Source organism: Gopherus flavomarginatus, chromosome 2 (genome assembly GCF_025201925.1).
Source record: "Gopherus flavomarginatus isolate rGopFla2 chromosome 2, rGopFla2.mat.asm, whole genome shotgun sequence".
Classification (NCBI taxonomy): domain Eukaryota; kingdom Metazoa; phylum Chordata; order Testudines; family Testudinidae; genus Gopherus; species Gopherus flavomarginatus.
The window spans coordinates 65,210,263-65,226,916 of record NC_066618.1 but is presented as its reverse complement, the minus strand read 5'-3'; the positions used below and the strand labels follow the sequence as shown (position 1 = coordinate 65,226,916).

Below are 16,654 nucleotides of genomic sequence, written 5' to 3'. Positions count from 1 at the left end.
TTTTTTTTCTTTCCCAGGAGATAAAAATACCAATTATGCTAATTTCTACCAAGGTTTGTGGGACTGCATAGGAGATGTTTCTGATGAGTTGTCATTTAAACGTGGCGATGTTATCTACATTCTCAGCAAGGTACAGTATGCTACTGAGAGTAAATTGGTGTAAGAAAAGAGTCATATATTCCTACAATAATACGGGGATGGGGGAGGACGGGGAATGACACTCCCTTTGGACCCTTTGTTAGCAGTCAGACATTCACAGTAATGAATTATTTTGTCAAATGAAATATAATCACTTTTAAAACATAACCATGTAACAGGAATCAACTTAAAAGTATGTTTATCTGTTCGTTTAATCTTGGCTGACATCCCTTAGCTAATTTAATGGAAGACAATGTGCTTACTCTAGGTAAAAGTTAACCTTGTAGAGTAAACTATATTATGTTGTGTGTTACGGTTTTTACTTCCTCTTCCTTTATATTCTTGTGTGTCCTGATTTTGGTTTTCTGGGCATCTTGCTACCGGAAACAATTTGTTTTAGAACTAGGCTTTCATCTTTTGGTATACACTGCAGCTGTTCTGACAATTTAGGCTTTGTGTGTGTTTGTTCTGACAGATTCAGGCGATTTTTAATTCACCGCTTTTTCCTGTTTGCTTAAAAAAACCCACAGAGGTAAAGGCAGATTTTCTGTTCCAATATAATGTCCTGCATTAAGCTCACAGACATGTTTTATTGTAAGGTAGGTTAATTTGCCTACCTTTCCTAAATAATAATGAGACAAAATCCTTTCCTTGTATGCTGTTACACAAAGCCCATTGAAGTTTACATATGAGTGCATCTGAGAGTAAAACATTTTTTTTCTTCTCCTCCTGTATAAAAGTCCTCAGTTTCCACAGTAAATAAGCTGAACATTTATTTTGTTAGCAGCACTTTTCAGTTACGTTCCTTCACCCACGATTGCCATTCAGTACAATGCTGAAGGCTTTGGGGCTCATTTAAACCCTTTCTGTACTTGTGCATGGAAATCATAAGTAACCCCATAAAAACTGCAGTATTCTTTCTGTTAGTTTGAAACTTTCAGTTGCCTCACTGTTGCTTTAAATCTTCCTTGATTAATTTAACGGCAGTGTTTTTGGATAATGAATGTACGGCTTCTGTTTAAATAACTTTAAGACTTACTGTTGGAAAGATAGTCAGATGTGAAAATATAGGTGACGTATTGCTAATGATGAAGTGACCATGTGCTTTTTTTGAGGTATTTCATTGTCACTTAAGCTAATAACTGAATTACATTACTAGCGGTAAGATAAGGCTTTTTGGTGGGGCAGGCTTCCATTCAGTAGTGAAGACCAGTACTCCTTAACAAACATGGAAAACAATAAGCAAACAATTCCATTGTACACATCAGCCTCCTTTTACTATTGTCTAATGCCACAAGGGCCTAATTAAATCTTAACCTCTCCACCTGACAATTAACAATTATTTACCCCTCTCTTGCAGATAGTCTGAAAGAATTCACTTTAAAAATGAGAACAGAAGGGGAGAAACAGTAGCTTAATCCATCCAATCCCTACCAGCCCTCTCCGGGTTGTGCCTTGATTAATGCATATTAAGTCCTTGAACTGGCCTGCTAATTTCTCCAGATGTGTGGAAGCTTTCTGGTGAGGGGTGATTTCAATACCAAAATGGAGTCTGCAGAATTCAGTCTTATTTCACTTAAGGACTGTTTATAGCTTTTTCAGAAAATGCGTTTTGATCACTACTGTCAGCTCTGAATTTAGGCTCCTTGGAGGTGAAGTGCCAGGGAATTATCCATCTAGCCTTCCACTTTGTTCAATTTCAAGGTCTGTCTGAGCATTACTAACCAAGCATAGGGTTTCTTAAGAATCAACCAAAGTAAAAACTAATCTAGAGCACCCTAAAATTGGTGAAGACTTTTCTGTAACAATTATTCCTTAATCTAGTAGAGTAATACTTGGGTTCTGTGGCAGTGGTATGAATCTTGGGCAATTTTTTAATTTTTTTACACCATCTAGTGGTTAAAAATGAGAGACGCAGTTGCTGACAGTAGGTAATGTGTGTAGCTCCAAAATGGTGTCATAAATTCAACTCCAGCTTGATCCTAGCTATGGCTTATTACTTTCCTATCATATGTCAGCTAGGTTTTGACATTAATCATGAAGCAATCATGTTTTGCTGATAAGGAATTAAATGCAAGTGTTATATATTGTGAGAAGAATGCAATATTAAGAAAAATGTAGGGTATTTGTGTAAGAAGAGTATATTTGTTTTATTGAGAAATTTAAATCTCATGAACTTGACAAAATATGTATTTGTAGCTTCCACCAATACGACTCTTGCATCTTCTGCCAAAAAATTGTTGTTTTCACATACTTTGTACAATGCCTTAAAGACTTTTTTTCTCTCAATTCAGTATTAATGTAATGGAAGCAATTTTGTTCTGACTTGGAAAACTGTAGCATTTTTACATGTTAAAGAGACAATGAAAATAAGGTGACAATAAATAGCAGCTGAGGTGATTCTAGTTTAAGTGCACCTAAGGAAAATAATCATGGTTTCAGTGACACAACATTGATTATTTGTAATTTATTTGCTAATGTAGCTAAACACTACAGAAGGCCAAATCCTGCTTGATGTACTCATGAATAGTCCTGTTGAAATCAACGGTGCCCATTACGACCTTGATCCTGCAAGCACACACGTTAGCAGTAATGTTCCTGAGTAAAAGTAGATTTCCATCTTTTTAACATTGAGCCCTGAAATCTGACTGAGCTACCTTCCAAGTCTGGGGCATTTTTGCAGTTTTAACCTTTGCACCTAAGTAATAATGCATCTACTTGTACTTGGCATATAAGGAGAACATGTCGTTTTTTGTTGCAAACGTTTACTGTTAAGTATATATTTCAAATGTTGAGGGTTTTTAAATAACAGAATTTTTGAACAAATGCTTCATAACTCATTTTGATAGGTAGTCAGTTAGCTAAAAAGATTACCTTTAGTTGATTACAGTGAACCTGTCCAGATACACACTCATGCTGGTATCATGTTAAAGTTGTGTGTGTGTGTGTGTGTGTGTGTGTGTGTGTGTGTGTGTGTGTGTTTTGTCATATTTATCCTGTTTTACTCAACCTTCATAAATTTGTACTTCCTTCCCCTTCCGCCCCACAAGTAAGTGATACATTTACAGTCAGAGCTTCACGGGAATTTTTTTCAATGAAAATTAACTCATGTAAAAAGCAAATATCACATTAGAAATGCAATACTTTTATGGCCCAAGTCTGCAAGGTACTGAATGTCCTCAACTTCCATTCAGTTGTGGGTTCTTATTTGGTTTCAGATTCCTATAATCGGTGGGAAAGCAAACTATGATGGGTCAGTTCTTTTAAATACTTTACCATAAATCTTATTTTGTGTATAAAAATTGGTTTAAAATATAAAGCTAAGCCTGGGTGATTGAATAGCTATATTTTTGTAAGTTGGGTATGCCTTGGATTCAGAATGTGTACACAGTTAACCTATTTGTGGCAGTTGTATGATTTTCTAGCGAGAATATTTCATACTGGAAAGCTTCATAATTTCATCAGCCAGATGCAAATGATTATGATGCTGTGCTGAGTGCATTAGCAGACCCCGGGTAGTTGTCCATTACCATATAACAGTATTCTGGATTCATGCACTATGTAAGTCTTCTGATCTTTAACCTCTTTTCATACCAACCAGATTTATACATTTATATTTTTAAAAACAACAAATAACTTTAACTAGAAAGACAAGTGTCATATCTCAGCCAGTATTGCTGAAATTATGCCCATTTCCTGTTGTTAATTCAGTGCATGCCAATGCAACATGATACTACTCATGTAAGTATTTATTGTCCATAGGAATTTCATCCACTAGTTAACCCTTTGCTTTAAGGACCCTGGAACTTTTGCTGAGTATAGAGCAAGGATTCGGTATTCAGATTTCTGTACACTGTGTTTAACATCTGTAAATGCATAATGGTGGATCTTTTAACAAAACTGAACAAAAATAACCACCGCAGGGTGCACCTCTGAACCTGTATTTTTGTTTAATCAAAATACAAAGAAACATATTAGTCTTATAAGCTCAGATCACTATCCCACAGTCCCCACAATCTCTGAAAAGTATTTGCATTCGTGACTGAGCTCCCAATGCCTGTAGGGTCAAACACATTGTCCAGGGTGGTTCAGAGTATATCTCCTCAATTTACCCCCACTCTCCCCCGATGAAAGAAAAGGGGAAAAAATCATTTCTTGACTTTTTTTTAATGTCACCATATGTCTACTGCATGCTACTGGTAGAAGTGGTGCTGTGGCACTGAACAGCAGCATCCTCTCCCCTCCCTTCCCCAGTGGCAGATGGTACAGTGCAGAAGGACTGGTAGCCGTCCTCGTCATCATCCCGTGAGTGCTCCTGGCTGGCCTCGGTGAGGTCGGCCGGAGGAGCCTGGGTAAAAATAGGAATGACTCCCAGTCATTCCCGGCAGATGGTACAGAACGGCTGGTAACCATCTTCATCATAGCAACTGGGGGCTGAGCTCCATCAGCCCCTCCCCCCTTTCATGTCTAAAGAAAAGATTCTGTACTGCCTGGACTATCATAGCAGCAGGATGCTGGGCTCCTCTCCCCCCCACCGTTTAATGTCTTGCCTGGACTATCATAGCAGCTGGAGGCTGCCTCTCCCTCATTTTATCTCACTAAAAAGTCAGTGTTTCTTATTCCTGCATTCTTTATTACTTCATCACACAAATGGGGGGACACTGCAACGGTAGCCCAGGAGGGTTGGATGAGGAGGGAAGCAACGAGTGGGGTTGTTGCAGGGGCACCCCCTAGAATGGCATGCAGCTCATCATTTCTGCGGGATCTGACACGGAGCGGCTGTGCTCTCTGGTACACTGGTTCTCTAGTACACTTGCCCCATATTCTAGGCAGGACTGACTCTATTTTGAGATGCAACCTAAAGGAGGGAATGACCCGGGGAGTCATTCCCATTTTTGTCTTTGCGTCCCCGGCCGACCTCAGCGAAGGTCAGCCAGAAGCAACCATGACAACAGCAGACGGTACAGAATGACTGATAACCGTCATCTCATCGCCAATTTACAATGGCATGGCAGATGGTACAGAACGACTGATAACCATCTTTGCTATCTTGCAAAGGCAAATGAATGCTGCTGTGTAGCGCTGCAGTACCGCCTCTGTCAGCCTCATCCAGTACACATACGGTGACAGTGACAAAAGGCAAAACGGGCTCCATGGTTGCCATGCTATGGCGTCTGCCAGGGCAATCCAGGGAAAAAGGGCATGAAATGATTGTCTGCCGTTGCTTTCACGGAGGAAGGAATGAGTGACGACATTTACCCAGAATCACCCGCGACACTGTTTGTTTTTGCACCATCATGCACTGGGATCTCAACCCAGAATTCCAATGGGCAGGGAAGACTGCGGGAACTATGGGATAGCTACCCACAGTGCAACGCTCCAGAAATCGACGCTAGCCTTGATACATGGACGCACACCACCGAATTAATGTGCTTAGAGTGGCCGCGTGCACTCGACTTTATACAATCTGTTTTACAAAACCGGTTTATGTAAAATCGGAATAATCCCGTAGTGTAGACATACCCTGAGAGAATACTAAGCATCTCTCAGGAGGCTCTCAGCTCTGCACAGGATCTGGCTCTTAGAGACGGAGTGAGAGAGAACTTCTTGCAAAATGTTGCATTTCAAACTTCTCTTTTTATGGGAATATTCTGTACACTAAAAAATAATTGGACAAAAATATACAGATAAATATGGAAGTGGCTAGCATGTTTCCATTGAATGCACTCTACCAAACTGCAATAACCTTTTAGGCCTGGATCTCTTAAAGTCTTAAGTAGATGCTTACCTTTAGACATTGATGTTGGGGGTAGGGGGCAGTAGGCAGGGGCATCTGTACCCAGCATATAAGATTAAGAGCATAGGCATTTGCAGGATCAGGATCTTTGTTTTGTTGTTACCTTTATACACTACATAGAAAATGAATGTGTAGGCAAAAATAGTTTTAATTTTAAATTAGCAGCTTTCTTTTGTTCTTTCAACCGGATGCAATCACTTTGTTGCTTAATCAACATCTGTAGAAAACAAAAACCATCACCCACTGTGTATCAGAATGAACAACGAAAATATATCAGCAGTTTAGAAAACAGTTAGCTGTTCCTTAGGGTTACCTTCTTGTTTTATTTGGAAAGGATTTTTCCCCTTCTCTCCCCCTCCCCTCCCCACTCCTCCCCCCCTCCCCTCCCCACTCCTCCCCATATACTATGTGCCTTGTGAAGCAATTCATTTTGCAGTTATTGAATTTCTTCTGAGTGTTATTTTCATACAGTAAGCATCATACAGTAAGCAACTCTGGATCTTGATAGCATTTCTACGTAAGCAGAAAGAAGCTTTTGTGTTAGTAATTACCTAACATTGTCAGGAACTGACTGCAGGCCTCTTTCTAGTGATAACAGAATAACTACATAATATAGCTTTATAGCACATGATTAATAGAAAATAATTACATGTCCTACAAAGGGACACAATATTTCTTATAAATTGACTAGAATGGTTTCCTGTAGATTAAAGGACTCTTCATTATTTTATCAGTCCTTCTGAAGTATAGTCACTTGCCCCTGTTAGCGTTGATGGTAGGAGCTGAATGCAGTGAGGGATACCAGATGGTGAGCTTTTTCAAAGCTGAGGTCCTACTTGCTGCTTGCAGGATACCATGCTTCTTAACTTTTAAGAGTACATATTATCTATTATAACCAGATTCCATTTCTACTGCATTTTTTAACTATTCTCTAGTTCCCACAAATGTGGATTTTAGTCTTTATTTTATTTCACGCCTGTCTTATACAGCAACAACAGACATACGGAACCTAAGACAACACTGATTCAATTGCATTACTTTGTCACTGTAAGTAATTTATCATCGATAACAATAGTAGAAACAATACATCAATTAGATTTTGTATATGGGCGTGCAGGAAGGTGAGCTTTAGCAGTATTTAGAGGGAGACATACATACATTAACCAGTTTAAAAAGGAGACTTCTACGTAGTGATGATCTGAAACCTGAGGTTAAAATATTATATTCTTGGTAACCAGGAACCTTTATTATATTTTTATTCCAACTTCTATGGACTGCAGATGGTTTAACTGGAATTCATATTGCAGTAGAGGCTCATGCAAAGAATAGTAATGATAAAGTAAAGGCTTCTGTGTTGCAGTCTTGTCTATATGGTCTAATGGCTGCAATGAATCCATAAATTAGCTTACTAGACTGTTACATCACCATCCATTTCATCTTATCACTTAGCTTCACACAAGAGCATTAAATGGCATATTACTAAATAGCAAGAAATGGAAAATTTTCAAAAAGCAACATGTTTGTAATTTTAAATTGAGCCATCTGAATAGCTTTTTAAAAGTTCATGTGGTATCAAAGTTCACACAGTGTCTTTAAGTGAAACATTTTCAAGCAATAATTTAGTCCACAACCTTTTTCTGTGCCATTTGTTATAAATGGTTTAATGACCACTTAACTAAGCCTCTTCCCTGATCTCATGTATTGTTTGTTTTTGGTGATGTCTAGTAAAACTTGCTTAATCAATCTTTCTTGGGCTCACTTCATGTGTTCACATAACAGCTTAAAGTATGTTGTTGCTTTTTCATTAGAAAGATTTATGGGTGAAATTCCTTTAGCATAGGTGAGTGCTGGCATCTTGAGCAATTGCCAGTTTTCAGTCTAGAGATAGTTTGTATACTTAAGCAGCATAGTGTGATATATATACTGAAAATTATAAAATGTATTAAACAAACAAGCTGAGCTGGAACATTTGTAGCCTTGGTGTGAGAACACTTGCTTAACCTTTAAGGGTTTTGACTGTAATGTGTGCTTCATAACAATTCCTCCAATTCTTCCTAATATGCAACCGGGGATTATTCTCTGACTGGCAGCCTCATTCAAATTGCCCTAGGATTTTATAGACCAGGTAGCTCCCCACAATCCCTTACTGCAGAGTGGAAAAGGAGATGGAATTCCTTCCCTAGTTTCTCCCAGTCATGTGTGCTCCAGCTTAAATAAATGTGTTGTCAGTACTGGATTATTTTAACCTCGTATTCATTTTAATATTCTATGTATCAGAGGATAGGACTTTCAAATGACCAGTATTCTATTTACCTTGGAGGAGAGGAGAAGGGAATCTCTTTAATCTGGGAATAGGGTCTACCTGCACACACAGCCCCAAAAAATAATAATACATAAATAAAGGGGATAATTAAGGGGTGGGGAGAGAGGGATGATTGGTCATCTTTGGGGCCCTGTCCTGTTAGTCACAATGAGAGTTGAGAGCCTCAAGCACCTTACAGGACCTTTAGAGAACTCCAGAATGGGCCGTGTACGTTAGCCACAAGTCGATATAATTGAGGTTCTAATAAAAATCTGTTAACCCTTAAACTTCTGGCCTCCACTTGGCTGCTATGTCATAAATAACTTTAGCTACAGGCAAAATAGTAGCTCATGGTATCTTAATAGAACCATCAATTCAGAAATCCTACAGCCTTTCTTTTCAAAAGAGCAGAATGGCAGGAAGCAAATGTTGCTTATTAATATGTATATCTGTGTATTTTACATTTTCCATGTTTGTTCCACAGTAATTATCTTACTAATCAATCCATTTTGAACAGGGTCTCTGTTTTAATAATGCCTCATATGTAACTCTGTGTGTGTGCGCGCGCACGCGTGTGCCTGCAATTTCAGCAGTTACAATTTATTGAACTCTTGTTAAAATTGATCTTAAAATATTTACCTCAAAGGAAAAAAATTAAATTTGGATCCCACAATACTCTTACTTGGTATTGCTTTTTGGAAAATATTTTCTCTTTAAACTATTATAATTCATTTTGTTTCATATTTATCTCAATAAGCCTAAACAAATTTCAAACAAAAATACATTAGTCATCTGTCAGACATATGAGAGCTGTGGCAGGATTTTCTGCAAGGTTAAAGCAATGGTATACTTTGTCCATAAAAAGAGAATATGCATTAAATGTATGATTGCCTTCATTTCATATTTGAGCAAAACATTATTTTAAATAATTTGATTGCAAGTCCCTTTAAATTTAGTCTTGTGGTACTGAAAGAATTCCAGTCAATTTTCATACTTCAATATTCCACTGTTGGATATTGGTGACAAACAATAGGATTTTATATAGGTTTTGGGGTGAAGAGTATTGGAGAAAGGGGAGATCAAGTGTGGTTTTTACCTGTTGTAGAGAAACATTTGGTAACTTTTTCAAAACACTAATAAATATGCTGGTCCTTTTAAAATGTAATGTATTTCTTTGCCTAACCATGCATTTTGAACGCCTCAAACAAAAGGATCTAATGTTTTTAATTTTAATTTCAAGCTCTTATAAAACTGTATATAAGAGGAAACATCCATAAGGAGCTTCATACAAACTCTATTGCATTTATATCAGACTAAAGGTTAATATTGCGTATTGTTTTCAATTAGGACTACGATAGATTTGGCTGGTGGGTAGGAGAAATGAAGGGAACCATTGGCTTGGTGCCTAGAGCCTACGTAATGGAGATGTATGATATTTGAGAGGCCTGGGTAAGTACATTTTAATCCAATCTTATGTAATGGTTTATATGTTCCCTTGTTCCCTGTTTCATAAGTATTTCTTTCCTGGAACCTTTGCAGGAGTTCTATTGACAAATATATTTTGCCACAATCTTTATATTACAGTTCAATTAAAGAAATTCTGCTGGGTTTGTATAAGAAATAAAAAATAACTATTGTGTTCAGAATAAGATGTATTCCATAACTAGCTTCCTTTTCTTTGTCCTTTCATAGAATCAAGTTTGCAAGCTTTTTAGTTAGGTTAGGTGCTTAATAGCGTGTGTGTGTGTGCACGCGTGTGTGCAGTTAGAAATATATGGAAACGATAGCTATTTGGAGTTTTTTGGCTTTTTGGCTAACCGTGTGCTATAAATGTCATTCTTCCTAATCAGGAGAATTCTGCAATTACAATCAAGAGTGATGTACAACTGCACCTTCCAGATCTGGTTTCCAAAATGCAAGGATTCTACTGTGTGAACTTGTTTGATGGGTGTAGTCAGACCACCATACCAAATATATTAAACATAAAACATTCTTTAATTTTTCTCCATTTCTGTACTACTTTATCTTTAATCTTTTTGGGAAAAGTGCTCTGTCCAATCCTTTGTTATATAACTAAAGTACTGTGACACTCAATAGAAGACGTTCGTTAACATGTGATGCACAAGCAGCAAAGCTGTACCTGTTGCTGTTTTACTGAAACATTAAGTGCACTTTGTAGTTATAGATATGTTCTGTTTAAATGGAATCAGAATTTTTTTCTATGTAAACTTTAAAAATTTAGCAACACCTTGACAGTTGAAAATCATCGTTCTCCTCATGTGGATTTTAATAGCATTAGCCTTTTGATAAATTCACTTCACTGGGACTGCAATGTATAATTCCATGGAAAAGCTAGGTAAATTCCTGTGCAATAATGCAAGTTTTAAAACTAACATGCGTCTAAAGAAACGTTTTACATTTCTGCATGATTTATTTCTTCATGTAATTTTAGTATTTTTTATGTAGAATAAGATTTTATAGTCACAAAATAATATATAAAACCAGATTCTCAATTCATGTAACTCCACTCCATTAAAGTCAGTAGAACTACATTGATTTACACCATGTTATCTTTATTGGCAGACTTGCGTCATGAGAAACGTGGTCATGAGATTAAAACGTATCGAATTGAAAATAATTATATTCTGGGTTGACAATACACGTTGTATTTAAAAAAAACATTTGTGGATGATTCTTTGTCAGTGAAAAAGTTTATATACCTGTTGTGATATTGTTAAAGTATGGATGCTGTCATTAGGTCAATTCTGCAACCTTCCTTATGTAAATGATCCTTGCTTGCATAAGTAGTGCCACAGAAGTCTATAAAACAGCTTATGTGAATGCAGGTTATTTGCAGTCTTGCCAGTATCAAATCCAGAATCTGAAGTTACTCAGTTAAAACACACACACACCCTGAGCAAACATTTCATTTACACACACAAAAGCACGACAATTCAGAGTCAATACTTAAAATCCCCTTATTCTACTTAAGTGCCGTGTATTCTAGTATGTAAGAACACCAACTATCTAGAATCTCCAGCACTGCTGGAAACAACCAGGGATAGCATTGTGATTTGTGAGGCCTCAAGCTGCCAAAAAGGCAGGTCACTTTAGTCTGCCAGTTGCTGAGCCTATGCAGGTCCTCCATAAGCTGTTTGGGCTGTTTATGCTTCAGGCTAACCCTGAAAACAGAATGAGTTAAAAGATATTTTTGTCTGTGTGTGCTTTGACCACTAACATTACTTTATTTTACCCTTTGTTACGTAAGACTACCAGTAGGAGTAAAATCAGGCGAGGTTTTATGGTTATTTTATAAACATATATTTTTGAGAAACGGTCATCCAAACCAGGTAATTTATGAAGCATGAAAACTATAGATTGTAAATTTAGATCTTTATTTTCTCAAGTATACTTCTGGATTGTATTTAGAATGTGAACTGTCAATATCGCAAGAGCTTTTTCTCATTAACATGACGGCACAATAAATTGACACGTTGAAAAGGCTTCCTATTACACAATAAAGAAATTCACCACAACTGCTTTTCATTTTGTAACAACTCTTTTTTTGTCAAATACACAATATACACACTAGTCACCTGTAAAATTGAATTAACAAAAGGAAAATCATCTGAGATATACTAAATTTGATTTTTTTTAAAGATACTTTATATGCCAAGATGAAACCACAGCAGATTTTTACAGCTGAGTGAAACCCCTTGAAATGAGTGGTCTTGTGCTGACAAACCCTGAACTACAGCAGCGCTAGTGGGCATCACTGTTATATTTTGGTATAGTACTATAAAAAGAGAAGATTTTGCAATGGTTTGACAGTAGATGGCAGCAGATTTTCGTAGCATGTTGAACTGATTGGAAACCCTTCCCCCCGCCAATGTGTGTCTTATGCACAGGCACATCATTTGCAACTGAAAACATTTGGAGGGCTCCTTTCTCTTTTCCTGTTAATCCAGGAGAGGGAGTCCTTAGCCAACTGATGAATAAAAAGCTCTTTGAGCTGCTTTTCCTGATGCTGGTGGCACAAATAGAAATAAAGCATCTTTTGTCTGTAGTTTCTAGATCCTTTGTTTTTTCTCACTTAGTACAATGTGAGAGGTTAGCAAACAAACTACATAAATATTCCAAAACTAGGATATTTTGAAACAGAGACCCATAACTCTGACCCAAAACCCTGACCTGAAATTTCTTGGAATAATCCAACAATGTAAAACAGAAAAAAAAAATGTTTACTTTAAATCTTTGCAAATACCATAACCTTTTTTGGATGAGAAAGTTCCCATTAATAGAACTTATATAAAATAGAGTGTTAGAAAATATGCTTAATTGCTTTGTTTTTGTTGTTTACGTGGATTTTATTTGCCTTTCTGTGAACAGTAAGACAGCAAATTTTTTCCAAAGGTGCTTGTAAGTCATATTTTATAAAGCATTTTTATTTGATTGTTTGCTCTGTACTGAATTTGTACTATATTGCCATTAGATCTTACAATAATGTTCCACTCTGCAAATTTTAAAGGTTCAAATAAAGTTTAATTGTTTGCAAACTGTTATGAAGCTAATAATTCAACAGCCTGCTGTGTTACTAATGAAATTACTTTGTTATGATTAATTTGGAAAATAGTGTGTTGATTGTAGTAATTAAGCACAACAAGGTGAAGTAAATGATTCTAATGCCATCTGGCCTCCAAACTGAATGAAGAAATGAAATGGGGCTGTCATCTGAATTTATTCAGAGAAATAAGGGGAATACAAATGTCTTTTATTGCTGTAGCACCCAGACATAACTGTACCACCTCTAGGATGACTTCATGTACTTCTGTGTACATAATTCTTTCACTTTGCATTACTTGCTTCAGGGTCACACATTTTACCTGCACGTAGGTGGGATTTACTTCCTTTACCAATAAGTACATATACAGCAGTGCATGCTCCTGAGGTGTCAACGACTTCAATCAAAGTTCAAGGGTGAGATTTATAAAAGTGCTCAGTATAGGCCTTAAAATCAATTATAAATCTTCTGTTGACTTTAAGGGAACCAGAGTTAGGCCAAACCTGAACACTTAATGAAAGAAAATCCCACCCTACGTGTTCAAGGCCAAATGCATAATCTATATTCAGTTTTGCTCTGCAACAAATACATAACACCCATTTTATAGTAGCTCCATCTAGACTGTATTTCCATTAGGAGGGGTATAAAGTTTAACTCCCTTATGATCTGATCCAAAACCCATTGAAGTCAATGGAAAGACTCCTATTGAATTCAGTGGCTTTTGGATCAGGCCCTTAAAACACCAAGTCAAAAGAAAAAAAAAAAAGCCATATCATTTTCAAAATGTCCTCCGCTGAATTTGCTGCCAGTCAGGCTTCTGTCTTAGGGAGGTGCTGTTGTTTCTATAAGCTGTGCTTTTCCTTTGACTAAATAATCAGACACACACAGGATCCTACATAGCCAAGAGATAGAAACTCAATTTTGTTCCATAAGCAAAGGGACTGAAGAAGAAACCAGTGGGGGTCGGGAGCCTGATCTCTACCAAGTTAACCAGTTCCTGCAGCTGAGCTATATCAGAGTTCATACACAAGAAAAGATATCCAAGCGCATGATTGCTGAACACCACTAAGCTACACAGACAACTGGAAAAGCCACTCAGGTTTTTTTCCTCCGGCTGGTTGTAGGGACCCTGCAAGAACTCCAGTTATAAAAGGGGAAAGGAGTAACCGTCCATTAGGTATGGATTAGAACATACAGAATGGTTATAAAATTAAGTGTTAATATTAGATTTTACCCTCTTCCCATTTTTAGGTTGGAACAGTTTGTCAAGTTAAAGGAACCATTCAGAGTATGTAAAGTTGTGACAGAGCATGATGATATAGGAAGGTCTTCTAGAAGTATGTTTGTATGTAACTCACTGTATTATACATGATATGTATTATGGGATAGCAGGATACAAATGACAATTGGAACACATCTTTAAGACATTCATTTGTCATGGTTTGTAATGTCAATGTTCCTCAAAGACCTGATTCATGCAGGCAACCACATGTGCATGTGTTTAGGTCCCTCCCTATTTAGCAAAATATGTCAGCAAGTTGGTTTGGAGCTAAGAATGCTCAGCCACAGCTTCAGCACTCATTTTAGAGCTATTTTCTCTATCCTCATCCTCCTTGGGCTGAATCCCTTGCTGCTCATACTAGCATACTTCAGATTGTGGGCTACCTCATCAGTTTGTAATCCAGCCCAGACTCAGGTGCTTTGCTGCACTTCCCCTGGTTCAAGCTTGTGAGGTGGGAGTCGTTCTAATTCTGTGGGAGTGAGTAAATAGCAGCAGGCTGCTGCCAGGTATAGTGATGGTGGTAGCAACAGGGGAAAGGGGTGAAGTTGGGGGCCTGCCCACTCCCTTCCCATCTGTAAAAAGCAACGAAGAGTCCTGTGGCACTTTATAGACTAACAGATGTTTTGGAGCATGAGCTTTTGTGGGTGAATATCCACTTCGTCAGATGCGTGTAGTGGAAATTTCCAGAGGCAGATATAAATATGCAGGCCAGAATCAGTCTGGAGTTAACAAGGTTAGTTCAATCAAGGAGGATGAGGCCCTCTTCTAGCAGTTGAGGTGTGAACACCAAGGGAAAAGAAACTGCTTTTGTAGTTGGCAAGCCATTCACAGTCTTTGTTTAATCCTGAGCTGATGGTGTCAAATTTGCAAATGAACTGAAGCTCAGCAGTTTCTCTTTGAAGTCTGGTCCTGAAGTTATTTTGCTGTAGGATGGCCACTTTAAAGGTTGAAGTGTTCTTCTACAGGTTTTTGTATATTGCCATTCCTAATATCTGACTTGTGTCCATTTATCCTTTTACGTAGAGTCTGTCCAGTTTGGCTGATGTACATAGCAGAGGGGCATTGCTGGCGCATGATGGCATATATAACATTGGTGGACGTGCAGGTGAATGTGTGTAGGGGAGGGATGTAGCAGCTATGCAGATTCTGCTTCTCCCGCTCACAGGAGCTAGTGGTTTTGTGCAAGAGGGGACGAGGGGAAAGAAGGCACTTTAAGCCTCTTGTGCTCTTTTGCCCTGACATGCAGAACTATCTGCCCCTGAATGATTAACTAAAACTATAGAAAGACTTTAATCCACTAGATCCTGTTAAAATACTCACTCTAAATGGACACTGTTTCTGCAGTCAGAGGCCCTCTTCCTAATCAAACAGCTGTGAAGGGAGTCCACAGAAAATGCCAGGACTCTGGTCCAAGAGTAGGCAGAGGAAGAACCTCGGTAGCTGAGAGATATAAACCAGATGGAAACCACTGGTGCATTCTGAAAAGTGAGATGACATCTTCTTTTATTAAAAAGTTAGCACTGATCCCAGCCTTTTGCAAAGAGAAAGTTTCACAATAAAGGAAGATTTAACACTCAAGAAGATGGCGTCTGTCTCTGGTGGCTCTGAGTGGAGAGAACCAAGTTCAACAAGGCAGAGTGTGAAAACGAGCTACTTGTAGATGAAGAGCCAGATAGTTTCAAATGCTACTCACAGTTAATCTCTCCTTCGTTGTCTGCTTTCAGTTAATGCTTGCACTGGCTCTTTGCTCCCAGCATGTCCTGAAGTGCTTGAGAGACTGTAACATGAGGCTCCTTCCCCTACCATTGAAAAGCAACCACTGAGTGGCATGTGATAGGCAATGAACAATTTTACAGCAATAGTATAGAGGTCAGGCCAGAAGATGGAAAAGAATTCCATGTTCAGTTGCAGTGGAGGTGAGGATTTATGTCAATAGAATAAAATTACCACTATGGCCAGATACAGTTCATATAAATGCTCCCACTCTTGTGAAAGTGACATGAGAATTTTAGTAGCCACAAATAATAGGATCTTAGTTTTACAGCTCATATTGTAAGACAGCATCTCCAGCAGTGCAATACCCACCCATTTCTAGGACTCTTTGGGATAGAAGAAAAACTGTTGCACGGAATCACCCGCAGACTTCCAATCTTCTGACAGTAACTAGGTGTTCTTTGGCAGTCTCCCATCCAAGAATTGACATGGCCTACTGCTGCTTTGTAGTGAGATCCAATGGGAGTCATACTGAAAGGCAGAGAGCAGACAGCCTGTGAGGCACAGGTTACTGAGTTGTACACCAGCAGTCTTGCAATTCCGAGACCTAATTCTAAATGGGTGGGAAAAGTTGGCTGCATCACAGAAGTGTGTGATATAAGGGAAGCAGGGGCGCCGTCTTCCTTTCTGTGGCCCTTTCCCAAGAGAATTCTAGGCATCTTGTTGGATTTAGAGACGACCAAGCAGAGTGGGGATGTGAGGTGGGGAGTTTCACTAAAACAGTGCCCCTCCACCCAGAAGCTGCTTTGTTTTAATTGCTCCTTATCTCTTAAAGGCCAGTAGGTGCATGTGTATATGCTT

The 16,654-nt window shown here is 38.2% G+C and overlaps 1 protein-coding gene across 4 annotated transcripts in view; it reads left to right on the top strand.

Moving 5' to 3' along the window:
* SKAP2 (src kinase associated phosphoprotein 2) overlaps window positions 1-12,793 on the top strand; it is a 158,988-nt gene extending 146,195 nt beyond the window's left edge. For 3 of the 4 annotated variants that reach the window (XM_050938700.1, XM_050938698.1, XM_050938701.1), the window contains 3 exons: window positions 18-130; window positions 9,585-9,686; window positions 10,088-12,793. In XM_050938700.1, coding sequence (XP_050794657.1) covers window positions 18-130; window positions 9,585-9,677 — 206 coding nt within the window. In that variant the 3' untranslated portion in view covers window positions 9,678-9,686; window positions 10,088-12,793. Of the gene's footprint in view, window positions 1-17; window positions 131-6,924; window positions 6,983-9,584; window positions 9,687-10,087 lie in introns of those variants that run through there. The other variant, XM_050938699.1, reaches the window with a different exon arrangement.
* The last annotated feature ends 3,861 nt before the right edge of the window (window positions 12,794-16,654 follow it).